Source organism: Scyliorhinus torazame, chromosome 15 (genome assembly GCF_047496885.1).
Source record: "Scyliorhinus torazame isolate Kashiwa2021f chromosome 15, sScyTor2.1, whole genome shotgun sequence".
NCBI lineage: Eukaryota > Metazoa > Chordata > Chondrichthyes > Carcharhiniformes > Scyliorhinidae > Scyliorhinus > Scyliorhinus torazame.
Window position 1 is genome coordinate 54,095,985 of NC_092721.1, and position 27,771 is coordinate 54,123,755.

At 46.3% G+C, this 27,771-nt stretch overlaps 1 protein-coding gene across 1 annotated transcript in view; it reads left to right on the forward strand.

The window, feature by feature from the left end:
• dnajc3a (DnaJ (Hsp40) homolog, subfamily C, member 3a) overlaps window positions 1-27,771 on the forward strand; it is a 214,367-nt gene that overhangs the window by 91,359 nt on the left and 95,237 nt on the right. Inside the window, exons 5-6 of the mRNA XM_072476253.1 lie at window positions 6,862-7,014; window positions 19,536-19,717. Of these exons, the coding sequence (XP_072332354.1) occupies window positions 6,862-7,014; window positions 19,536-19,717 (335 nt within the window). The remainder of the gene's footprint in view (window positions 1-6,861; window positions 7,015-19,535; window positions 19,718-27,771) is intronic.

Sequence of the window (27,771 nt, forward strand, 5' to 3'; positions counted from 1 at the left end):
TACATATTTGTGTATGTTAAGGAATGCGATATTGGGTTATCGTGACCAGCTTGAACTGACGTAACTATTATAACAATAGAGCCTTCATGTTACTGTGTTGTTGCTATGCTGTTGCTATGGAGCCTGCCCTGTCCTTGGACACTGTTTTGAAAAATCTATTCATTAGTTCAGTTAAAGTGTTTGTTTTAATCTCTAGTGCTTTTGCATGTATCAGGTTCTTTTGTGTTTCTGTTTTTATATTGTACTGTCTTGCTAGAATAATGGAACTTGGTAAAGTGAATTATGCTGTTTTTGTAAGCTGTATGTTTTGAGATGACCTGGGGTTATGAGCGTGTTGAAATCCTTAATTTAAAATGGGTAAAACTGGGGCTTATCAGATGTATGAGGAAGTAGCAGTCCCCGCTTTGATAAATCGAAAGATTAAGTGAGATATGTCAGAATAAGATCAAATACACCTTTTTTGTTTGAAATTTTTTTTTTTTAAATTTAGACACAATCCGAAAGAGAGGGGTGGGAGATAGGGGGGGGAAAGGAGGGAGGGAACAAAAGGCACAGAACCCAACCATACCTAACCCAAAACAGCATATGTACCACCATGCTAACTCAATAGGTCCAGGTTGGAAGGTCCAACAAACTAAGGTGCACCAGATAGGAAGGGAAGAGGGATCAGGAGGAAAGGGGGAGTGGGATTAGGAGGCCAAGCCCAAGCTAGTAGAGAAATATGAATTGTAACCGACTTATCGAGTGAATGGTAGCTGATGTGTATAGATTTTGTATATGTTCACTTTCATCTTTTGTTTTGTACAAAAAAAAAACCACTAATAAAAACCTTTATTTAAAAAAAGTCTGTCTGCTTTGGTGCGTGTAAAGAATCCCATGGCACTATGATGCTGTGTCCTGGTCCTCAAACAACAAAACCAATTACCTAGTCATTGTTGTATTACTGTTTGTGGGAGTTAGCTGTGTGCAAAATTGGCTGCTGTATTTCCTACATTATAATACTGATTACGCTTCAGGTACTCCATTGACTGCAGAGATCTTTGAGATATCCAGTGGTTGTGAAAAGCATTATATAATGGCGACTTTTTCTTCCTGTTTTGTTTTTAAGTGCGAAGGAATGAATGTTTGCATTTCTGCAACAATTTTTCTGCAGCATTCGTCACAAAATAATTGATATCTAGAAGGAAAAATTGGAAATGCAGTTTAAGAATGAATGAAAAACAAAAACATGCTGTAAATACTTTGGTTTGGCAGCATCTGGTGAGCCCTGACCCTGTCACCTGACCTGTCAAGGTGACTAGTCTCACCTGACAATCCTCGACACTGACTTGCAATAAATAACATTCCACCCATGTGAAGGAAGATGGTGCTGTCAACAGGATTCCTGTGCAACATTGGATTGGATTGGTTTATTGTCACGTGGATTGGATTGGTTTATTGTCACGTGTACTGAAGTACGGTGGAAAGTATTTTTCTGCGAGCAGATGATTAAGGACATGAAAATAAAAAGAAATACATAATAGGGCAACACAATGTAACTACATAAACACCGACATCAGGTGAAGCATACAGGGATGTAGTGTTAATAAAGTCCGTCCATAAGAGTCTGCTAAGCCGGGAAGAAGCTGTTTTTGAGTGTTCGTGCGTGTTCTCAGACTTTTGTGCCTCCTGCCCAATGGAAGAAGTTGGAAGAGTGAGTAAGCAGGTGGGAGGGGTCTTTGATTATGCTGCCTGCTTTCCTCAGGCAGCAGGAAGTGTAGATGGAGTCAATGGATGGGAGGCAGGTTTGTGTGATGGACTGGGCTGTGTTCACGACTCTCTGAAGTTTCTTGCGGTCTTGGGCCAAGCAGTTGCCATACCAGGCTGTGATGCAGCCATCTACCCCAGTCCAACGCCGGCATCTCCACATCATGGCTACCATCGACACCGCAAACTGCCGGCTCAAAATGGAGAGGATCTCCAAGAAGATCGCACATATAGACACTGACATTAAGTTTCTACAAAGGTGCAAGAAAGCAGACGAGATCCCGAAAGGGCTACAGATCACACCCACTCAAATCGACCTACAACACCGACTATGCTGAGAGACTCTGCCATCGCACCTCTCTCACACTCCTCAACCACCTCGTACACCAGCTCTACAGCAGACACTGCAACCTGGAAACCAAGGTAGAGGCCATATTCTCAACTTGTGCTCGGGACGCAGCGGACCAGCTGCGGAACACCGCCAAACAGATGAGACAACGATACCATGCCACCTATATGCACACCAAGAACAGGAAGCTTGAGGAACTCTGCATCACCACCAGCAGCAACCAAGCCTCCCTGGTACCACAATAGAAAACAATACTATCTATTGTCAACTTGTCGGACTACACCCTTCAACCAGACAAAATCGAAGTCCTCGGCAGAGGGCTCAATTTCTGTACCACCACCACAAATGGACCCCCATCAGTCTCGCGGCAGACACTGAGGAATTCATCAGGTAAATGAGGCTCCTGGAGTTCTTCCACAGACCACAAGAGGCCGACAACTAACCCAAAGAACCAGAACAGCAGACCGAGATCTGCGGTGCGGCAACCGAAGAGGAAAGTGTTGAATTGGACCCCCCCCCCCCCCCCCGGAAGGCCGCTGCCCTGGACTCTACGTGTATGCTCAAGCCGTCAGGAGTCGCGTCAATGCCAGATTCATCGGTCGCATTCACAAGACAGCCTTGAACGTCACCCAAGCACAACGCAACACCATCCTTGCTCAAGACCAACCGCAACATCATCAAGCCAGCAGACAAAGGAGGGACCACCGTGAAGCTGAACAGAACTGACTACTGCAAAGAAGAGTATCGACAACTCAACAAGCAGGAACACGACAGACAGTTATCCGCAGATCCGACCAAGGAACACACCTGTCAACTCAACAGACTGATCAAGACCTTGGATCCAGACCTTCAGAGCACCCTACGTGCTCTCATTCCACGTACTCCCTGCGTTGGAGACCTCTACTGCCTCCTGAAAATACACAAGGCCAACACACCAGGCCGTCCTATCGTATCAGGCAATGGGACCCTGTGTGAGAACCTCTCTGGCTACATAGAGGGCATCTTGAAACCAACCGTACAAGGAACGCCCAGCTTCTGTCGCGACACAACGGACTTCCGACAGAAACTCAGCACCCATGGACCAGTTGAACCAGGAACATTCCTCGTCACAATGGACATCTCGGCACTCTACACCAGCATCCTCCATGACAACAGCATTGCTGCAACAGACTCCGTACTCAAGACCGACAATTGCCAATCTCCAGGCGCAATTCTGCAACTCATCCGCTTCATTCTGGATCACAACGTCTTCACCTTCGACAACAAGTTCTTCATACAGACGCACTGAACAGCTGTGGAGACCGAATTCGCATCTCAATATGCTAACATCTTCATGCACAAGTTTGAACAAGACCTCCTCACTGCACAGGACCTTCAACCAACGTGATACATGAATGACATTTTTTTCCGTTGGACCCACGGCGAAGGATCATTGTCAGACTCACCATGGGCTACTCTCCAAAATTGGTTGCATTCTTGGACACTCTCATCTCCATCAAGGACGGTCACCTCACCACTTCGCTTTACCGCAAGCCCACGGATAATCTCACGATGCTCCACTTCTCCAGCTTCCACCCCAAACACATTAAAGAAGCCATCCCCTGTGGACAAGCCATCATATACACAGGATCTGCTCAGACGAGGAGGAGTGTGACCGACATCTACAGATGCTGAAAGATGCCCTCGTATGAACTGGATATGGCACTCGACTGTTCCAATGCGCCACAGCAACAAACCGCATCATCAGCCTCCGAATACAAACGCTCGACACAACCGACAGAATACCCTTCGTCGTCCAGTACTTCCCCGGAGCGGAGAAACTACGTCATCTTCTTCACAGCCTTCAACACGTCATTGATGACGATGAACATCTTGCCAAGATCATCCCCACACCCCCACTACTTGCCTTCAAACAACCGCGCAACCTCAAACGAACCATTGTTTGCAGCAAACTACCCAGTCTTCAGAACAGTGACCACGACACCACACAACCCTGCCATGGCAATCTCTGCAAGACGTGCCAGATCATTGACATGGATACCACTATTATACGTGAGAACACCATCCACCATAGAACATAGAACAATACAGCGCAGTACAGGCCCTTCGGCCCACGATGTTGCACCGAAACAAAAGCCATCTAACCTACACTATACCATTATCATCCATATGTTTATCCAATAAACTTTTAAATGCCCTCAATGTTGGCGAGTTCACTACTGTAGCAGGTAGGGCATTCCACGGCCTCACTACTCTTTGCGTAAAGAACCTACCTCTGACCTCTGTCCGATATCTATTACCCCTCAGTTTAAGGCTATGTCCCCTCGTGCCAGCCATATCCATCCGCGGGAGAAGGCTCTCACTGTCCACCCTATCCAACCCCCTGATCATTTTGTATGCCTCTATTAAGTCTCCTCTTAACCTTCTTCTCTCCAACGAAAACAACCTCAAGTCCATCAGCCTTTCCTCATAAGATTTTCCCTCCATACCAGGCAACATCCTGGTAAATCTCCTCTGCACCCGTTCCAAAGCCTCCACGTCCTTCCTATAATGCGGTGACCAGAACTGTACGCAATACTCCAAATGCGGCCGTACCAGAGTTCTGTACAGCTGCAACATGACCTCCTGACTCCGGAACTCAATCCCTCTACCAATAAAGGCCAACACTCCATAGGCCTTCTTCACCACCCTATCAACCTGGGTGGCAACTTTCAGGGATCTATGTACATGGACACCTAGATCCCCCTGCTCATCCACACTTCCAAGAACTTTTCCATTAGCCAAATATTCCACATTCCTGTTTTTCCTTCCAAAGTGAATCACCTCACACTTCTCTACATTAAACTCCATTTGCCACCTCTCAGCCCAGCACTGCAGTTTATCTATATCCCTCTGTAACATGCTACTTCCTTCCACACTATCGACAACACCACCGACTTTAGTATCGTCTGCAAATTTACTCACCCACCCTTCTGCGCCTTCCTCTAGGTCATTGATAAAAATGACAAACAGCAACGGCCCCAGAACAGATCCTTGTGGTACTCCACTTGTGACTGTACTCCATTCTGAACATTTCCCATCGACCACCACCCTCTGTCTTCTTTCAGCTAGCCAATTTCTGATCCACATCTCAATCACCCTCAATCCCCAGCCTCCGTATTTTCTGCAATAGCCTACCGTGGGGAACCTTATCAAACGCTTTGCTGAAATCCATATACACCACATCAACTGCTACCCTCGTCTACCTGTTCAGTCACCTTCTCAAAGAACTCGATAAGGTTTGTGAGGCATGACCTACCCTTCACAAAGCCATGCTGACTATCCCTGACTATCCCTGATCACCAGGTACGCAGTACATACTCGTGCGACTCGGCAAACCTTGTCTATCTCGTACGCTGCAGGAAAAGGATGTCCCGAAGCTTGGTACATTGGCGGGACCATGCAGACGCTGCGACAATGGATGAACGGCCATCACGCGACAATTGCCAGGCAGGAATGTTCCCTTCCAGTCAGGGAACACTTTCAACAGTCCAGGGCATTCAGCCTCTGATCTCCGGGTAAGCATTCTCCAAGGCAGCCTTCAGGACGCACAACAATGCAAAATCGCGAGCAGAAACTTATAGCCAAGTTCCGCACACATGGGCACGGCCTCAACTGGGACCATGGATTTATGTTGCATTACATTCATCCCCCACCATCTAGCCTGGGCTTGCGAAATCCTACCAACTGTCCTGGCTTGAGACAATTCATACCTCCTTTTTAACCTGGGGTTTACCCCTATCTGTGGATCTGTAAAGACTTAATTACTTGCAAATGCTCCTTGAAATGGAACGAAGGAAGAGGACTGAAAGGAGCAGGTTGCTGACTTCTTAGTTTATTGTTGAAGGAAGAATGACCTGCAGGCAGCAGAATTTGAGCCGATGTTCTTTTCCTCTGGACGCATGTTCTTTTTTTTTTTTTTCTGGACGCAATTCCTGGTGTCTTGAAGTGACGCTTGAACTGTATGGTGATTTATAGTGCAGAAAAATTTGGAATTGGATCTGCCCTCTAGTCTTGATAAATTTATACCATCGGTGCAGGAAATTGCAGTGGGTAACCCTTGAATGGAATGTAGGTTGATGTATATTATCTGTCATTTAAATTGTATGAAGGCACAATGGGTGAGCACATTTTTAATTGTCTGTAAAGGTCTTGTCTACAGCTCTCGTCACATGTTGATCTTGGGGGAATAGGTGGTAGGAGTCGGAAGGTGGGAATTTAATGTAAAGATTTAAAAACATGTAGCAAATAAAATAGGGAAAATGGTGATCTGGAATTGGTCAGTCTGGTGATTTTATTAAGATCTGTGATCTTGACTGTTTGAGAGAAGAATCTATTGATGGGGAAATTTATATAGGCGAAGAGATTGAGGAACTTGGAAATTTGGGTGAAACCGTTCGATAATTATAATAATTGCTTATTGTCACAAGTAGGCTTCAAATGAAGTTCACTGTGAAAAGCCCCTAGTCGCCACATTCTGGCGCCTGTTCGAGGAGGCCGGTACGTGAATTGAGCCCACGCTGCTGCCTTGTTCTGCATTACAAGCCAGCTGGTAGTCCACTGTGCTAAACCAGCCCCTGTATAAACCCAAATGTATGGTTTGGCTGTATATATGGAGGTTGGCAGTTGCAGTGTCCTTTTTTTAAAACTTGGTTTAAGTGTAGCGACAGATGAAGTCAACAGAAGTATGTGCATTTAACTTTGAATCTGTCCTTTTTTTTTTCCAGCTAAAATCTAACCCCAATGAAAAAGAAGAAAATGAAGCAAAGTCTCAATTAAGTAAAGCCGATGAATTACAACGGATCATTATACAAGCACGAACTGCGTTCGAACATCAGGATTATACAGCAGCAATTGAATTACTAGACACACTTATTGAGGCAAGCTTTACCTTGTTACAAGAATGATATACCATAAGCCTTTTTAAAAATTGGAATGTGAGACTTGTGTTCTTGGATTTTATTTTTACCCTTGTCACCCTGTATAACTGCAGTTTACCTATTTGCACAGAGCTTTCTCTTAACCTTTCCGGCACAGACTTTTAAAAATCTTGTTCTATAATCCATTTACAACGCCAGCTATTCACACAGCTTAACAGATCCTTAAGTACATGAGAAGAAAAGGGAATAAAAGAAAATACATAATAGGACAACAATGGCTTATGTAGTTACATTGTATATGTTGTGTTGCCCTATTGCCCAAATGAAGGTTCACCAGACTTGTTCTCAGGATGACACTGCTACCCTTGAAGATAGATTGGAGAAACTGGGCCTGTAATTACATGTTTCAAAGAATAAGAGGTGATCACGTTGAAATCTACAAAGTACATAAAAGAGATAGACCGGGTAGGTGCAAAATACTTCCCTTGGTTGGGGAGTTTAGAAACTTGGCACAATTTCAAATGAGGGGGAAGCCACTTCGGACTCAGATGACTGAGTCATTATCTAACCCAGAGGGCTGTGGAAGTTCAGTCTTTCATAAGTTCATAAGATATAGGAGCAGAATTAGGCCATTTGGCCCATCGAGTCTGCCCTGCCATTCGATCATGGCTGATCTCATCCTGGCTTTAACTCTACAACCCTTCAAGCCATTACCAATTAAAAAATCTGTCTAACTCCTCCTCAAATTTACTCACTATCCCAGTATTCTCCGTACTCTGGGGTCACAAATTCCCAGATTCTCCCAAGTTGGGAGAAGTAGTTGCTCCTCAACTCTTTTTTAAATTTGCTACCTCTTACCCCAAGATTATGACCTCTCATTCTGAAATGTCCCACAAGAAGCAGCATCCTCTCCCTGAGAATTTCGGCGGGAGCCGAGTGCAGGGGCCTGTCAGGAGGTAGGTTTTTGATTTCAAAACACTTACCTGGTCCCGATTCTGTTCTTTTCTGTTTTATTTATTTTATTTTTTTTGATATTAGGCGGGAACCGGAAGTTCAACCAGCGGACTTCTGGCAAGGTCCCCCCCCCCCCCCCCAACCAATAAATTCTGGTGGAGAGGAAACCCGAGACACTACACGTGTAGTGTCTCCCACCCGCCGCCGCCCTCTAACCTAATAATAAGACCCATTGGTGTGAGGTAAGTGCCGTATTATGTTATTTTTAATTTTTATTTATTTAGTAACCAGGGGTAAGCCATAGGGTACGGGCCTCTGGCACGGAGTCTGTCCCTGTTGCTCAGAAGGGAAGGGGGGAGAGGAGCAGAGCATTAGTAATTGGCGACTCTATAGTCAGGGGCACAGATAGGAGATTTTGTGGGAGCGTGAGAGACTCACGTTTGGTATGTTGCCTCCCAGGTGCAAGGGTACGTGATGTCTCGGATCGTGTTTTCCAGGTCCTTGAGGGGGAGCAGCCCCAAGTCGTGGTCTACATTGGCACTAATGACATAGGTAGGAAAGGGGACAAGGATGTCAGGCAGGCTTTCAGGGAGCTAGGATGGAAGCTCAGAACGAGAACAAATAGAGTTGTTATCTCTGGGTTGTTGCCCGTGCCACGTGATAGTGAGATGAGGAATAGGGAGAGAGAGCAATTAAACACGTGGCTACAGGGATGGTGCAGGCGGGAGGGATTCAGATTTCTGGATAACTGGGGCTCTTTCTGGGGAAGGTGGGACCTCTACAGACAGGATGGTCGACATCTGAACCTGAGGGGCACAAATATCCTGGAGGGGAGATTTGTTAGTGCTCTTTGGGGGGGGTTTAAACTAATGCAGCAGGGGCATGGGAACCTGGATTGTAGTTTTAGGGTACTGGAGAATGAGAGTATAGAGGTCAGGAGCACAGATTTGACTTCGCAGGAGGGGGCCAGTGTTCAGGTAGGTGGTTTGAAGTGTGTCTACTTCAATGCCAGGAGTATACAAAATAAGGTAGGGGAACTGGCAGCATGGGTTGGTACCTGGGACTTCGATGTTGTGGCCATTTTGGAGACATGGATAGAGCAGGGACAGGAATGGTTGTTGCAGGTTCCGGGGTTTAGGTGTTTTAGTAAGCTCAGAGAAGGAGGTAAAAGAGGGGGAGGTGTGACGCTGCTAGTCAAGAGCAGTATTACGGTGGCGGAGAGGATGCTAGATGGGGACTCTTCCGAGGTAGTATGGGCTGAGGTTAGAAACAGGAAAGAAGAGGTCACCCTGTTGGGAGTTTTCTATAGGCCTCCAAATAGTTCTAGGGATGTAGAGGAAAGGATGGCGAAGATGATTCTGGATAAGAGCGAAAGTAACAGGGTAGTTATTATGGGAGACTTTAACTTTCCAAATATTGACTGGAAAAGATAGTTTGAGTACATTAGATGGGTTGTTTTTTTGTACAATGTGTGCAGGAGGGTTTCCTGACACTGTTGACAGGCCAACAAGAGGCGAGGCCACATTGGATTTGGTTTTGGGGTAGGTTGGAGAAGTAGGCTGCAAGTGTTGGGCACACTGGATATGTGGAGCTTGTTCAAGGAACAGCTACTGCGTGTTCTTGATAAGTACGTACCGGTCAGGCAGGGAGGAAGGCGTAGAGCGAGGGAACCGTGGTTTACCAAAGAAGTGGAATCCTATGTGAAGATGAGGTGTGAAGTTTCAGTTGGGGCGCTTGATAGTTACAAGGTAGCGAGGAAGGAGCTAAAGAGAGAGCTAAGACGAGCAAGGAGGGGACATGAGAAGTATTTGGCAGGTAGGATCAAGGAAAATCCAAAAGCTTTCTATAGGTATGTCAGGAATAAAAGAATGACCTAGGGTAAGAGTAGGGCCAGTCAAGGACAGGGATGGGAAGTTGTGTGTGGAGTGTGAAGAGATAGGCGAGATACTAAATGAATATGTTTCGTCAGTATTCACTCAGGAAAAAGAGAATGTTGTGGAGGAGAATGCTGAGACCCAGGCTATTAGAATAGATGGCATTGAGGTACGTAGGGAAGAGGTGTTGGCAATTCTGGACAGGCTGAAAATAGATAAGTCCCCGGGGCCTGATGGGATTTATCCTAGGATTCTCTGTGAGGCCAGGGAAGAGATTGCTGAGCCTTTGGCTTTGATTTTTATGTCATCATTGGCTACAGGAATAGTGCCAGAGGACTGGAGGATAGCAAATGTGGTCCCTTTGTTCAAGAAGGGGAGTAGAGACAACCCCGGCAACTATAGACCGGTGAGCCTCACGTCTGTTGTGGGTAAAGTCTTGGAGGGGATTATAAGAGACAAGATTTATAATCATCTAGATGGGAATAATATGATCAGGGATAGTCAGCATGGCTTTGTGAAGGGTAGGTCATGCCTCACAAACCTTATCGAGTTCTTTGAGAAGGTGACTGAACAGGTAGACGAGGGTAGAGCAGTTGATGTGGTGTATATGGATTTCAGTAAAGCGTTTGATAAGGTTTCCCACGGTAGGCTATTGCATAAAATACGGAGGCTGGGGATTGAGGGTGATTTAGAGATGTGGATCAGAAATTGGCTAGCTGAAAGAAGGTTGATGGGAAATGTTCAGAATGGAGTTCAGTTACAAGTGGCGTACCACAAGGATCTGTTCTGGGGCCGTTGCTGTTTGTCATTTTTATCAATGACCTAGAGGAAGGCGCAGAAGGGTGGGTGAGTACATTTGCAGACGATACTAAAGTCGGTGGTGTTGTCGACAGTGCGGAAGGATGTTGCAGGTTACAGAGGGACATAGATAAGCTGCAGAGCTGGGCTGAGGTGGCAAATGGAGTTTAATGTAGAGACGTGTGAGGTGATTCACTTTGGAAGGAATAACAGGAATGCGGAATATTTGGCTCATGGTAAAATTCTTGGAAGTGTGGATGAGCAGAGGGATCTCTGTGTCCATGTACATAGATCCCTGAAAGTTGCCACCCTGGATGTGAAGAAGGCCTATGGTGTGTTGGCCTTTATTGGTAGAGGGATTGAGTTCCGGAGTCGTGAGGTCATGTTGCAGCTGTACAAAACTGGTATGGCTGCATTTGGAGTATTGCGTACAGTTCTGGTCACCACATTATAGGAAGGACGTGGAAGCTTTGGAACAGGTGCAGAGGAGATTTGCCAGGATGTTGCCTGGTATGGAGGGAAAATCTTATGAGGAAAGGCTGATGGACTTGAGGTTGTTTTCGTTTGAGAGAAGAAGGTTAAGAGGAAACTTAATAGAGGCATACAAAATGATCAGAGGGTTAGATAGGGTGGACAGTGAGAGCCTTCTCCCGCAGATGGAAATGGCTAGCATGAGGGGACATAGCCTTAAACTGAGGGATAATAGATATAGGTCAGAGGTAGGTTCTTTACGCAAAGAGTAGTGAGGCCGTGGAATGTCCTACCTGCAATAGTGGTGAACTCGCCAACATTGAGGGCATTTAAATGTTTATTGGATAAGCAGATGGATGATAATGGCATAGTGTAGGTTAGATGGCTTTTGTTTTTTGACTTCCCATGCCGGTGCAACATCATGGGCCGAAGGGCCTGTACTGCACTGTATCGTTCTATGTTCTATGTCTACTTTATCCATACCTTTTATCATCGTGTATCCCTCAATTTGTTCTCCCCTCACTCTTCTAGAGTATAGGTCTAAACTGTAAATCTCTCTTCATACAACAAACTCTGGCATCAAGCTAGTGAACTGCCTCCAATGCAACTACATCTCCCCCCAAATAAGGGGACCAAAATTGTGCACTATGCTCAAGGTGTGATCTTACTAATGTCTTGTGTAATTACAGCAATGCTTTCTTTATTAGCTGCTGTACCTGCATGTTAGTTTGCTATGACTAATGAACGCGCATGGTAGCACAGTAGTTAGCACTGTTGCTTCACAGCGCCAGGGACCCTAGTTCGATTCCCAGCATGGTTCACAGTCTGTGTGGAGTTTGCACATTCTCCTCGCGTCTGTGGATTTCCTCTGGGTACTCCCGTCTCCTCCCACAGTCCAAAGGTGTGCTTGTTTGGTCATCCTAAATTGCCCCTTCACGTCCAAAAGGTTAGGTGGGGTTACTGGGTTAGGGAGATAGGGTTGAGGCATGAGCTTGAGTAGGGTATAACTTCCAAGGACTGGTGTGGACTCGATGGGCTGAATGGCCTCCTTCTGCACTATAAATTCTACGAGCACCCCCAGATCACTCTGCAAAGGACCACCCAAAAGTGTCTTCCCATTTAGATAATTTGCCTTCCCATTTTCTGACCAAATGCATGACCTCACACTTACCCATGTTAAACTCATCTGCCACATTTAGTCCTGCTCTCTTAACCTATCTATATCCATTTGTAAGGTATTTATTTCCTCATTGCAACTTACTGCTCCACCTATTTTTGTCACCTGCAAATTTGGCTATAGAACCCTGTATCCAAGTTGTTTATATAGATCGTAAATAGCTGGGGCCCAAGGACCGAACCCTGTGGCACCCCACGAGATGTATCTTGCCATCCAGGAAAATACCCATTTATATCGACCCTTTTGTCCGTCAGCCAGTCTTCTATTTAAGCTAATAAATTGCCCCATATCCCATGTAATCCATCCTTGTGCATTAGCCTTCTGTGCGACACCTTATAAAATGCCTTCTGGAAGTCCAGATATACTACATCTGCAGGATCCCCATCATCTACTTTGTTACATCTTTGAGGAGCTCTAGCAAATTAGTCAGACACGATTTGCCGTTCATTAAATCATGCTGACTTTGATACTATTTTGACTTTCCAAATGTTCTGATATTACTTCCTTAATAATTGATTCTAACAATTTCCCAACAGATATTAAACTAACTGGTGTGTAATTTCCCACGTTTTGCCTTCCTCCCTTTTTGAATAAGGGCTTGCGTATTTTTTCCAATCCACTGGAACCTTTCCTGTGTCCACTAGATCCACTATCTCCACTGCCATCTCCTTCAACACCCTAGGATGTAGACCATTGAGGATGTTTAAAGCAGCAATTGACATAAAGGGATATGGGGTAGTGTGGGGGAAAAAGGCATTAAAAGCGGATGATAAACCAACATCCTAATGAATGTCAGAGCTCGCTTGATGAGCTGAATGGCCAACTCCTCCTGTGTTCTTATTTCCTTTCGGTTGGCCTATTTCATGGTTGTAATTCTATTTAATGTTGGAAGTCACATTCTTTTACTTTCCAAGGATCCTCATTTTACACTATGTTAAAGCACCTTCGGAATATTGCATTATATTTCTTTCATCAGTGCACCTGTCCTTTATTTTCATTTCTGGGCATCAAATGTTTGAGTTGTGTTCTTTTTGCAAGTTCAAGTATGTTTTTAATGTAGGTGTGGGTGCCACAAATCTGAAAACTACACTTGCTAATTTTATTGAGACTAAAGGAATCCTCAAGACTATATGGCCCATATTAGATGGCGAGATGGAGACATCGGTAGAAATTGCTTCTTGTTGACTATCGGCTCCATTTACAGATTTATCCACCAAGACAAATGTATACTTGTCCAGACAACCTAACCACTGCTAAGTGCAAAATTGAGCTCTGTGTTGGCATGGTCAGTGGAAATGTTCTAAATTTTATGGACCCAGTATACCTTTTATTGCTGTGACTTGCCTCAAAATGGGTCTTATCCTCTTGCTAATTTTGTTGCAGCTGGTGCCAGTGGGTATTTTGCCGGTTATGGATGGTTAACTCTTCATTTTGCATATCCCAGGACCCTGATTGCCATTTTAAGTTAAACATGATTGGCCATGGATGATGGAGGAGAAAAATCCCAGGCAACTAAAATTGATATTAATTTATGAAGCCAGGAGGAACCGAATTCTCAGACTCTGCAAAAATAATTTGGCCTCCTGCCTTGACTGCTCCCTGTCTGTTCTCTGATCCTTGTCTGTCTACACTTCTGTGAACTAGGAAGGCTCAATGTTGTTTGGCCTCGTAGCAAGCCTGCATAGTGGCATCTGGTGGAGGTATTTCATAGCTTGCCGGTCTGATAAATCAACAAAAATAATTAGCATCTATGTAGTGCCTTTAATGGAGTAAACTGACCCGTAGGGTTTTTTAACCTGAGTATTGTCAAACAAAATTTGACACCATGTCACATGTATTGGACAAGAAAGCGGTAAGTATCGAGGAAAGTCTTTAAAGCTAGAGACTAGGCTGGAGGGATGAACATAATACCACAAGGAGTAGTAGCAAGTGTAGACCATATGACCCATTGAGCCTGCTCCATTCTTCCTGTCCACTCCTCATATCTATAAATTCCCTGGGACCCCTAAGCGGAGAGGCTTTGGGAATAAATTGTCTAACTAAGCACCTGGGCTTGGATATGACTGTCATTGGTGGAGCAATTATAGCCTGGGTGGTGCATGAGGCAAGAATCGGAGGAGCATAGATATTAAGGGTTGTGAGGCTAGAGAGGTTTAAGAGCAATGGTGGGCAGCCTGCAGCCCAGGGGCCACATATGGCTATCGGGGTTCTGAGTGTAGTCCATGAGACTTTTTGTTGGCCATTGTCCATGCGCAGGGTTGCCAGATTCTACTGGTTTCCGCCCATGTCACTTTCTTTCTGCCCAATACAACCTGAAGTGATGTATGCAAAGCTGAGTGACGTGTGTGATGATTGTGAATACTGACAGAGCCATGTGCTCCTTCCGCATCCAATCAAAACATTGTGGTTATTTTTTTACTGTTCCTGTGCTGTATTGTTTTTTGTTCTTTACCATTCTGAGGTTGATAGTTCTATAAATATCATAGAGTGGGTAGCATTGTGGATAGCACAATTGCTTCACAGCTCCAGGGTCCCAGGTTCGATTCCTGCTTTGGTCACTCTGTGCGGAGTCTGCACATCCTCCCCTTCTGTGCGTGGGTTTCCTCCGGGTGCTCTGGTTTCCTCCCACAGTCCAAAGATGTGCAGGTTAGGTGGATTGGCCATGATAAATTGCCCTTAGTGTCCAAAATTGTCCTTCGTGTTGGGTGGGGTTACTGGGTTATGGGGATAGGGTGGAGGTGTTGACCTTGAGTAGGGTGCTCTTTCCAAGAGCCGGTGCAGACACGATGGGCTGAATGGCCTCCTTCTGCACTGTAAATTCTATGATAACCCCACAAATATTGAACACGTTATGATTCTCCCCTGCCACCATAACCCCCCCGACCACCTTCCACCCACAACATACTATACGCATAATAGTCCACCTCAATCCTTTGCTCAATTTTTCACTTCACAAATAGATGTTTTACTTGCACCCAATAAAGGATCAAGCGGATGATACATCTTGTAAAGATATGTGGATGTTCAAGATACATCCGCACTGAACAGACTTCATATGGTGACCACCCAAACCATCACTTTTTATACTTTGCATATAGGTAGGTCTACTTCTGTATTTGGAAGAATTTTTGAGGCTCAAGGTAGACTTAAATGGCAACATAGAACAGCACAGAACAGGCCCTCGGCCCTCTGTTGTGCCGAGCATTGTCCGGAACCAAGATCAAGCTATCCCACTCCCTGTCATTCTGGTGTGCTCCATGTGCCTATCCAATAACCGCTTGAAAGTTCCTAAGTGTCCGACTCCACCATCACAGCAGGCAGTCCATTCAACACCCTAACCACTCTGAGTAAAGAACCTACCTCGGACCTCTCTCCTATATCTCCCACCCTGAACCTTATAGTTATTCCCCCCTTGTAACAGCTACACCCACCCGAGGAAATAGTCTCTGAACGTCCACTCTATCTATCCCCCTCATTATCTTATAAACCTCTAAGTCGCCTCTCATCCTCCTCCGCTCCAAAGAGAAAAGCCCTAGCTCCCTCAACCTTTCCTCATAAGACCTATCCTGCAAACCAGGCAGCATCCTGGTAAATCTCCTTTGCACCCTTTCCAATGCTTCCACATCCTTCCTATAATGAGGTGACCAGAACTGCACACAATACTCCAAATGTGGTCTCACCAGGGTCATGTATAGTTGCAGCATAACCCCGCGGCTCTTAAACTCAAGCCCCCTGTTAATAAACGCTAACACACTATAAGCCTTCTTCACAGCTCTATCCATTTGAGTGGCAACCTTCAGAGATCTGTGGACATGAATCCCAAGATCTTTCTGTTCCTCACATTCCTCCGAACCCTGTCGTTGACCCTGTAATCCGCATTCAAATTTTTTCTGCCAATGAATCACCTCGCACTTATCAGGGTTAAACTCCATCTGCCATTTTTCGGCCCAGCTCTGCATCCCATCAATGTCCCTTTGCAGCCTACAACAGCCCTCCACCTCATCCACTACTCTACCAATCTTGGTGTCATCAGCAAATTTACTGACCCACCCTTCAGCCCCCTCCTCCAAGTCATTGATAAAAATCACAAATAGTAGAGGACCCAGCACTGATCCCTGTGGTACACCGCTGGTAACTGGTCTCCAGTCTGAAAATTTTCCATCCACCGCCACCCTCTGTCTTCTGTGATAGCCAGTTACTTATCCAATTGGCCAAATTTCCCTCGATCCCATCACCTCCTTCTTTGATAAGGGGAAACCTTATCAAACGCCTTACTAAAATCCATGTGTACGACATCAACTGCTCCACCTTCATCTATGTACTTCGTTACCTCCTCAAAGAATACAATCAAACTTGAGGCAAGACTTGCCCTTCATGAATCCGTGTTGACTATCCCGGATTAAGCTGCATCTTTCCAAATGGTCATAAATCCTATTCTTCAGGACCTTTTCCATTAACCTACCGACCACCGAAGTAAGACTAACTGGCCTATAATTACCAAGGTCATTCCTATTCCCTTTCTTGAACAGAGGAACAACATTCGCCACTCTCCAGTCCTCTGGCACTATCCCCGTGGACAGTGAGGACCCAAAGATCAAAGCTAAAAGCTCTGCAATCTCATCCCTTGCCTCCCAAATAATCCTTGGATATATCCCATTTGGCCTAGGGGACTTGCCGACCCTCCGGTTTTTCAAAATTGCTAATACATCCTTCCTCAGAACCTACCTCATCCAGCCTACCCGCCTGTATCACTCATCCTCAAAAACATGGCCCCTCTCCTTGGTGCACACTGAAGAAAAGTATTCATTCAACGCCTCCTATTTCTTCTGACTCCATGCACAAGTTCCCACTACTGTCCTTGACTGGACCTACCCTCACCCTGGTCATTCTTTTATTTCTCACTAAAAAGCCTTGGTTTTCCTTGATCCGACCCGCCAAGGACTTCTCATGCCCCCTCCTAGCTGTCCTAAACCCTTTTTTTTAGCACATTTCTTGCTACCTTGTAACCCTCAAGCGACCCTACTGAACCTTGTTTTCTCATCCTTACATACTCTTCCTTTTTGCTCTTGACAAGACATTCAACCTCTTTTGTGAACCATGGTTCCCTCACATGGCCATTTACTCCCTGCCTGACAGGAACATACCTATCAAGGACACGCAGTATTTGTTCCCTGAACAAGCTCCACTTTCCATTTGTGCCTTTCCCTGACAGTTTTTGTTCCCATCTTGTGCTCCCTAATTCTTGCCCAATCGCATCAGAATTACCCCTTCCCCAATTATAAACCTTGCCCTGCCGTATGGTCCTATCGCTCTCCATTGCATTAGTGAAAGACACCAAATTGTGGTCACTATCTCCAAAGTGCTCTCCCACAAACCAATCTAACACTTGGCCCGGTTCATTACCCAGTACCAAATCCAATGTGGTGTCGTCCCCCCCCCCCCCCCCCCCCCTCTTGTTGGCCGATCCACATTGTGTCAGGAAGCCCTCCTGCACACACTGTACAAACACTGCCCCATCCGAACTGTTCGACCTATAGAGGTTCCAATCAATATTTGGAAAGTTAAAGTCACCCATGACAACTACCCTGTAACCTCCACACCTATCCATAATCTGTTTTGCAATTTCTTCCTCCACATCTCTTACTATTTGGGGGGGCCTATAGAAAACTCCTAACAATGTGACTGCTCCTTTCCTATTTCTAACTTCGGCCCATATTACTTCAGTAGACGGCTCCCCTTCGAACTGCCTTTCTGCAGCCGTTAAACTATCCTTGATTAACAATGCAACTCCTCCTTTTTTTACCACCTTCCCTACTCTTACTGAAACATCTATGCCCTGGAACTTCCAACAACCATTCCTGTCCCTGTTCTAACCATGTCTCTGTAATGGCCACAACATCATAGTCCCAAGTATCAATCCACGCTCCAAGTTCACCTACCTTATTCCGGATGCTCCTTGCATTGAAGTAGACACACTCCAATCCACCTTTTCTGTCTGCCGGTACTTGCGACCTTGATACCCTCCTCAGTACCTCACTACTCTCAACACTGGCTTCTGGACTACAGCTTGTTTTCCCATCCCCCTGACAAATTAGTTTAAACCCCCCCTGAAGAGCTGGAGCAAATTTCCCTCCCAGGATATTGGTGCCCCTCTGGTTCAGGTGCAAACTGTCCTGTCTGTACAGGTCCCACCTTCCCCAGAATGTGCTCCAATTATCCACGTACCTGAAACCCTCCCTCCTACACCATCCCTGCAGCCACGTGTTTATCAGCAATCTCTCCCTGTTCCTCACCTCGCTAGCAAGTGGCACCGGCAACAAACCAGAGATGACAATGTGGTTTGACCTGGCTCTCGGCTTTCACCCTAGCTCCCTAAATTCCTGTTTTAAATCCCCATCCCTTCTCTTACCTATGTCGTTGGTAACTTGTGACTGTTCCCTGCCCCTTGAGGATTCTGAAAACACGGACGTCACGGACCCTGGCACCTGGGAGGCAACATACCATCAGGGAGTCTCTTTTGCTGCCACAGAACCGTCTATCTGTCCCTCTAACTATAGAGTCCCCAATAACTATTGCTCTCCCCCTTCCCTTCTGAGACACAGGGACGGACTCCGTGCTGGAGATCTGTTCACCGTGGCTTAACCCTGGTATGTCGTCCCCCTCAACAGTATCCAAAACGGTATACTTGTTACTGAGGGGAATGACCACAGAGGATTCCTGCACTGACTGCTTCCTCCCTGCCCCTCCCACCGTCACCCATCTATCTTGATTCTTCGGAGTAACTACATCCCTGAAGCTACTATCTATGACCACCTCTGCCTCCCGAATGATCCAAAGTTCCTCCAGGTCCAGTTCCCTAATGCGGTTTCTGAGGAGTTGGAGATGGGTGCACTTCCCACGGATGAAGTCAGCAGGGACACTGACGGCGTCCCTCACCTCAAACATTCTGCAGGTGGAACATTGCACTGCCTTCCCTGCCATCCCTCTAGATTTAAAAAAAAAAGAAAGAAAGAGCTTACCTGTTATTCACTCTACCCCTTAGGGTGACAAGTTGCCAAGTAAACTGTCACTTTACACCAGCTCCTCCACAAACCACCTTCAAGATACGTTGACCGCAATGCACTGATGCAAATTTTCCCCACCACAGCCAATCAGCAGCTCCGCTCTACTGCCCTCTGCTGGATCTATGCTAAATTTAAGTTATTGCATTAAGTTTTGAGATTTGTCTGTCCTTTGCTTTACATCAGACATGTGTTTGGGATTCTGAGTTGAGAGAACTCCGGGCAGAATGCTACATACAGATTGATGAAAGTGGAAAAGCAATAAGTGACTTGAAAGCGGCATCAAAACTTAAACATGACAACACTGAAGCATTCTACAAAGTCAGTATAATCTATTACCAGCTTGGAGACCATGAAATGTCTCTTGGGTAAGTATCTTCATTTCTTTCAGTAATCTTCTGTGATTGTTGAACTACAAACTAATATCCTTTGCAGGTTGTTCACTTCAGTCTTTCTGGTCAACAGTTTTTTGTTAGCCATTTCATCAACATTGGTTGGATGTGTTTGTAAAATATTTTTAATGTAGAAATCTGGAATTTAAAGTTGCTATTGTTTTGAAGTGGCGAGCAAATAATTGTAGCAGTTTTTGGCACGTTTGCTCAAATTTGTATACATGGGCTCATAATTCAGAGATGGTGCTTTCGGTGTGGCTTCAGTTCTCTGCACCTGCTTTGCACTGAGAACTTGTGAACATAGAATATAGAATGAACAATACAGAAAGAGGCCATTCGGTCCATCGAGTCTGCACTCACCCTTGGAAAGACTACCCCACCTAAGCCCACACCATCCCAGTATCCACTCCTAATCTTTTTTGGTCACCAAGGGCAATTTAACATGGCCAATCCATCTAACCTGCACATCTTTGGACTGGGAGGAAACAGGAGCACCCGGAGGAAACCCACGCAGACACTGGGAGAATGTGCAGACTCCGCACAGACAGTGACCCAAGCTGGGTATCGAACCTGGGACCCTGGAGCTGTGAAGCCACAGTGTGAACAACTGTTACAGTGCCGTCCATGAGCTTTCTCTGCCATTCTGCACCATTAAATATGACCATGGTTAATTGTGGACTTTCCAACTTCACTCCCTGCCTGATCCCCATCTCCCTGGAGAGATCAAAAATCTGTCTTAAATATATTCAATGATCCATAACCTCTGGAGTAGAGAATTCCAAAGATTCCCAACCCTTTAAATGAAGAAATTGAACCAAGAACAAAGAGTACAGCACAGGAACAAGCCTTTCGGCCCTCCCAGCTTGTACAGATCATGGTGCCCTAACTTTAAAAAAAAATAAAAAAATTCTGCCCTTATTCGGTCACTATACCTCTATTTCCTTATTTATGTATCCATCCAGATGCCTCTTAAATATTGCTAATGTGCTTGTTTCCACCACATCCTCTGGCAGTGCGTCCCAGGCACCTACCATTCTCATCGTGAAAAACGTGCCCCGCACATCTCCCTCAAACTTTCCCTTAAACTTTCCCCTCTCGTATTGAACTTGTGCCCCCTTGTAATCAACACTTCCACCCTTGGAAAAAGCCTCTGACTATCCACCCTGTCTATGCCTCTCATAATTTTGTAGACCTCTATCCGGTCGCCCCTCAGCCTCTGTCTTTCCAATGAAAACAATCCTAGTTTTTCAACCTCTCCACATAGCCAACATCCTGGTGAACCTTCTTTGCCCTCTCTCCAAAGCTTCCACTTCCTTCTGATAATGTGGTGACCAGAACTGCACGCAATACTCCAAATGCTGCTTAACCAAGGTTTTGTACAGCTGCAACATAATTTTAATTCCCGGCTTGGAACACTGTCTGTGCAGAGTTTGCATGTTCTCCCCGTGTCTGCGTGGGTTTCTTCCGGGTACTACGGTTTCCTCCCACAGTCCAAAGATGTGCAGGTTGGGTGAATTGCTATGCTACATTGCCAAGTGTCTGAAAGGTTAGGTTGGATACTGGGTGATGGGGATAGGGTGGGGGCCCAGGTAGGTGTTCTTTCAAAGAGTTGGTGCAGACTCTATGGGCTGAATGCACTGTAGGGATTCTATGATTCTAGATTTGATTTTCCCAAATGCATCATCTCGCATTTGTCCGGATTAAACTCCATCTGCCATTTCTGTGCCCGAGTCTCCAATCTGTCTATATCCTGTTGTATCTGATGATCCTTGCCAGATGATCCTTGCCACTATCAGCAACTCCGCCAATCTTTGTGTCGTCTGCAAACTCACTAATCATAACACCCATGTTTTCATATATACAAGCAACAGATGTCCCAGCACTGATCCCTGCAGAACATCACTAGCTACAGATCTCCTTTCTGAAAAACACCCTCTACCTTTTTGTGTTCTGTAACCTAGCCAGCCCACCCCGAGTCCCATGTGATTTTAGTTTTTGTACCACTCTGCCATGTGGGACCTTGTCAAACGTCTTACCAAAATAACGGCGTTCAAAAGGCATCTTGACAAACACATGGATAGGATGAGTATAGAAGGATATCATTATGAGGGGCATAGACAGAGTGGATAGTCAGAGGCTTTTCCCCAGGGTAGAGGGGTCAATTACTAGGGGGCATAGGTTTAAGGTGAGAGGGGCAAAGTTTAGAGTAGATGTACGAGGCAAGTTTTTTACGCAGAGGGTAGTGGGTGCCTGGAACTCACTACCGGAGGAGGTAGTGGAGGCAGGGACGATAGGGACATTTAAGGGGCATCTTGACAAATATATGAATAGGATGGGAATAGAAGGATACGGACCCAGGAAGTGTAGAAGATTGTAGTTTAGTCGGGCAGTATGGTCGGCACGGGCTTGGAGGGCCGAAGGGCCCGTTCCTGTGCTGTACATTTCTTTGTTCTTTGTTCTTTGATAGGGCACAAGGAAGTGCTGAGTGTTTTGGCCAAAGGTTGGTATTATGACTGGTACAGGAGGGAGGGCCGAAGGGCCTGTTCCTGTGCTGTTTTGTTCTTCGTTCTACATCCACAGCCCTTCCCTCATCAATTTTCTTTGTCACCTCTTTTTTAAAAAAAAAAGTCAATCAAGTTGGTGAGGGATGACCTTCCCTGTACAAAACCATGCTACCTGTCACTAACCAGTCCATTTTGTTCCAAATATATATATATATCCTGTCCCTCAGTAATTTTTCCAAAAGCTTCCCCACGACTGATGTCAGGCTCACTGGCCTATAATTTGCTGAATTATTCCTCTTTGTTCCTTAAACAAGGGAACAACATTTACTATTCTCCAGTCCTTGAGTCTGGAGACGGGTGTGTAGATAGCCTGGGTCACATTGAGATCCAAAAAGACTAGGTGTTGGGCATCTTGAAAAATATTAAGGTAGATAAGTCCCCAGGGCCTGATGGGATCTACCCCAGAATACTGAAGGAGGCTAGAGAGGAAATTGCTGAGGCCTTGACCGAAATCTTTGGATTCTCACTGTCTTCAGGTGATGTCCCGGAGGACTAGAGAATAGCCAAATGTTGTTCCTTTGTTTAAGAAGGGTAGCAAGGATAATCCAGAGAACTACAGGCCGGTGAACCTTACGTCAGTGGTAGGGAAATTACTGGAGAGAATTCTTCGAGACAGGATCTACTCCCATTTGGAAGCAAATGGACGTATTAGTGAGAGGCAGCACGGTTTTGTGAAGGGGAGGTCATGTCTCACTAACTTGATAGAGTTTTTCGAGGAGGTCACTAAGATGATTGATGCAGGTAGGACAGTGGATGTTGTCTATATGGACTTCAGTAAGGCCTTTGACAAGGTCTCTCATGGCAGACTGATACAAAAGGTGAAGTCACACGGGATCAGGGGTGAGCTGGCAAGATGGATACAGAACTGGCTAGGTCATAGGCAGAGAGTAGCAATGAAAGGGTGCTTTTCTGATTGGAGGGCTGTGACTAGTGGTGTTCCACAGGGATCAGTGCTGGGACCGTTGATGTTCGTAGTATATATAAATGATTTTGGAGGCAAATGTAACTGGTCTGATTAGTAAGTTTGCAGATGACACAAAGGTTGGTGGAATTACGGATAGCGATGAGGACTGTCCGAGGATACAGCAGGATTTAGATCGTTTGGAGACTTGGGCAGAGAGATGGCAGATGGAGTTTAATCTGGACAAATGTGAGGTAATGCATTTTGGAAGGTTTAATGCAGGTTAGGGAATATACAGTGAATGGTAGAACCCTCAAGAGTATTGAAAGTCAAAGAGATCTAGGTGTACAGGTCCACCGGTCACTGAAAGGGGCAAAACAGGTGGAGAAGGTAGTCAAGAAGGCATACGGCATGCTTGCCTTCATTGGCCGGGGCATTGAGTATAAGAATTGGCAAGTCATGTTGCAGCTGTATAGAACCTTAGTTAGGCCACACTTGGAGTATAGTGTTCAATTCTGGTCGCCACACTACCAGAAGGATGTGGAGGCTTTAGAGAGGGTGCAGAAGAGACTTCCCAGGATGTTACCTGGTATGGAGGGCATTAGCTATGAGGAGCGGTTGAATAAACTCGGTTTGTTCTCACTGGAACGAAGGAGGTTGAGGGGAGACCTGATAGAGGTCTACAAAATTATGAGGGGCATAGGCCGAGTGGATAGTCAGAGGCTTTTTCCCAGGGTAGAGGAGTTAATTACTAAGGAGCATAGGTTAAAGGTGCGAGGGGCAAGGTTTAGAGGAGATGTATGAGGCAATTAAAAAATATATATATACACAGTGGGTAATGGGTGCCTGGAACTTGCTGCCGGAGGAGGTGGTGGAAGCAGGGACGATAGTGACGGTTACGGGGTAAATTGACAAATACATGAATAGGATGGGAATAGAGGGATACGGATACCAGCCGCATACTTGGGGACCCACTGGGTGTAATAGGAGAAAAGCCCCAAGCACCGTTTGAGGGCCTTGAGGCTGCGGGGGAGAGGGAATTCCTTAAGGGGGCGCACGCGGTCGGGGTCGGGACCTAGGACCCCGTCTTCCACGACATAGCCGAGGATGGCCAGCCGGGTGGTGTGGAAAACGCATTTGCCCTCGTTATAGGTCAGGTAAGTGCAGAAGATTTTAGTTTAGACGGGCAGCATAGTCGGCACAGGCTTGGAGGGCCGAAGGGCCTGTTCCTGTGCTGTATTGTTCTTTGTTCTTTGTTCTCTGGAACCTCGCCTGTGGTCAAATAGGATGTGAATATATCTGTTAAGGCCCCAGCTATTTCTTAATGCAGTTTAAGATACTCTGCACTTCCTCCTTTGACATATTGATGTTCTCGAGCGTTCACGCACACATCCCTGACTTCTACATCCGTCATGTCCTGGTGAATACCGATGCAAAGTACTCATGAAGGATTTCACCCACTTCCTGTTCCACCCATAACTCCATTGTCCTTGAGTGGCCTACACTTTCTCTTGCTCCTAATATATGCATAAAAAGCCTTGGGATTCTCCTTGACCATCTTTGCAAAAGACATTTTGTGGCCCCTTTTAGCCCTTCTAATTCCACGCTAAAGGTCCTTCCTACTTCACTGTACTCTTCAAGGGCTTCATCAGTTTTTAGATGCTTAGAGCTATTATATGCTTTTTTTTTTTCTTTTGATTCCCGAATCCTGCCATTTCTATCCTTCATTTTTGCAGGGACGTGCGTGCCCTGCACTTCGATCAACTGGCCTTTGAAAAGCCTCCCACATGTCAGATGTGGATTTGCCCTCAAACAGCTGCTCCGAATCCACATTACCCAGTTCCTGTCTAATTTGGATTGCTCCTTATCCTAAACTGTGCTCCCTCCTTCTAGATTCCCTGTTCCCTCCTAGATTCCCCAGCCAGGAGAAACAACATCTCAGTATCTGTCCTGTCTAACCCTTCAAACCCATCACGATCTGGAAAATGAGATCGCCTCTCATTCTTTACTCTGAGAATTTGGACCAAATGCACTCGGCCTCTCCAATCTTCATCCAAGGGACCAATCGAGTGAGCCCTCATTATCTCTACAGAGGGGATAGACAATCCTTTGCTGGAAAGGTGATGGAAACAGTAATAACTTCAAAAATGGGATTAAAACACTGCTGTCCTGGTCAGGTGATCTTTCACACAAACTAGTGTTTCTGTGGCATTTCTCCGTGAGTTGTAAGATCTGCTGCGCTACAGCAATAGAATTGTTAACAACAACTTGCATTTACAATAGTGGGTCCTCAAGTTGTAACAAAAACTGGGCAATCTCAAAGTTTGACAGCACCCTGGAAAGTGAAACAATTGAGCAAATCAGATTTTCTCACTAAAACCAATGTAAAAGCTGTAGTTCAACTCTAGTTCCTTTGTTATCCAAAAAAAATCCAAATATTAAAATACTTGCATGCTAAATTGTTAAATTAAACAATTTATTAAAAAATTAAATATTAAAGAAACGGCTAACTTTTCCCTGCTGCCCCTCCTGCTCACACTATCCTGCTCCCTGACTCTCTGGGTTGTTATGGGCCCTTCCTCCTATTGACCCTGTGACCTGGCCCACTGAGTTGCTCCTGACTCACTGATTCACAGACTCTTGCTGATTCCTTGACCTGATTGCTCTTCCTCTCTCCAAACCTCACACTCGCTGCTTCCCACTTCTAAACGTTCGCTGTGAGTGATTCGCACCTGAGGGGCAGAAAGAGCAGCTTAAACTTGCAGGAGGAAAGCTGCGAGATAGAGAGGCGCAGTGAGGGGAAAGGGGTCAGGGAGTTGCAGCAGTTTCAAACTGGAGGGTTGGCAGTGAGGAGGGGCAGGAAATACAGACAGAAATTAGCGTAAAACAACTTTGAAATTAAACCTGCAATGCTAAATGCACATGTGGCTCAAATGGACCGACTGGCACTTGCATCCAGCACTTTTTTGTTTGACATTTTTACACCAACAGTACACCCACTCCCCTTCCCTGGACCGCAACCAATGGGCGAAATTCTCCCCAAATGGCGTGATGTCCACCGACTGGTTCCCAAAACGGCGCCAATCAGACGGGCATCGTGCCGCCCCAAAGGTGCGGAATGCTCCACATCTTTGGGGGCCGAGCCCCAACATTGAGGGGCTAGGCTGGCGCCGGAGGGATTTCCGCCCCGCCAGCTGGCAGAAACTGCCTTTGTTGCCCCACCAGCTGGCGCGGAAATGACATGTCGGGGCGGCGCATGCGCGGGAGCGTCAACGGCCGCTGACAATTTCCCGCGCATGCGCAGTGGGGAGAGTCTCTTCCGCCTCCGCCATGGTGGAGACCGTAGCGGAGGCGGAAGGAAAAGTGTCCCCACGGCGCAGGCCCGCCCGTGGATCGGTGGGCCCTGATCGCAGGCCAGGCCACTGTGGGGGCACCCCCCGGGGTCAGATCCCCCCCCCCCCCCCCCCCCAAGGACCCCGGAGCCCGCCCACGCCGCCTTGTCCCGCCAGTAAATAGGTACTCTAATTTACGCCGGCGGGACAGGCAATTTATCGGCGGGACTTCGGCCCATGCGGGCTGGAGAATCCAGCGGGGGGGGGGCCCGCCAACCGGCGCGGCCCGATTCCCGCCCCCCCGAATATCCGGTACCGGAGACTTCGGCAACCGGCGGGGGCGGAATTCACGGCGGCCAACGGCCATTCTCCAACCCGCTGGGGGGTCAGAGAATGACGCCCCAGGTCTCCAAAATGTAAAATGAACAGCACCAATCTCTGGTGAACCCCTTCTCAGAGCAAATTTCACCTTTTACAAATACAGAAACTCAGTGGCCACACCGAGGCACTGGGGTGAGAAGCTGAATTATACCCCAACAAGACTCGCCTGCGAGCAATCAATGAGAGAGAGGCTAACCTGTCTGCCCCCGCTCCCGTCTATATCTGGTAGGTCTGACACCCCTAATATGGCCTCTAGGGAACCCGGTTCCAATTCCATATGCAGAACCTCAGACATGTTGCTGAAAAACGACCCCCAATATTTCTCCAACTTTGGGTAGGACCAGAACATATGAACATGGTTGGCTGGGCCCCTCCCACACTGCTCGCAGCTCTCCTCTACCCCCTCAAATAGCCAGCTCATTCTTGCCTTCGTTAAATGCGCCCTAGACACCCCAGCCTCGCAGATTGAGGCATTGACATTTTGCACCATAATCCTTCTTCCATCCCGAGCTCTTCCTCCCATTTGACCATAAATCCTTCCATAGACTCCTCCTATTCCTCCATAATCCCACTCTAGATTGCTGAAATGGCCCCACTCCACATCTCTTCATTTCCCCCCACCCCCCATCGACAGCACCAACAATGAGGATAGTGCCACCGGAAAGCACGGGAAAGTATTTCTTGTGAATTCTGTACCTGCATATACCTGAAGCCCTCTTCGTGCTGCAGTCCATACTTCACTCCCAGCTCCTCCCCAACTTGCGAATATCCCCTCCTTAAACAGATCCTTTATCTCTTTTACCCCTTTCTCCTCCCATCCCTGGAACCTCTCCTCCATCCTCTCTGGCTCAA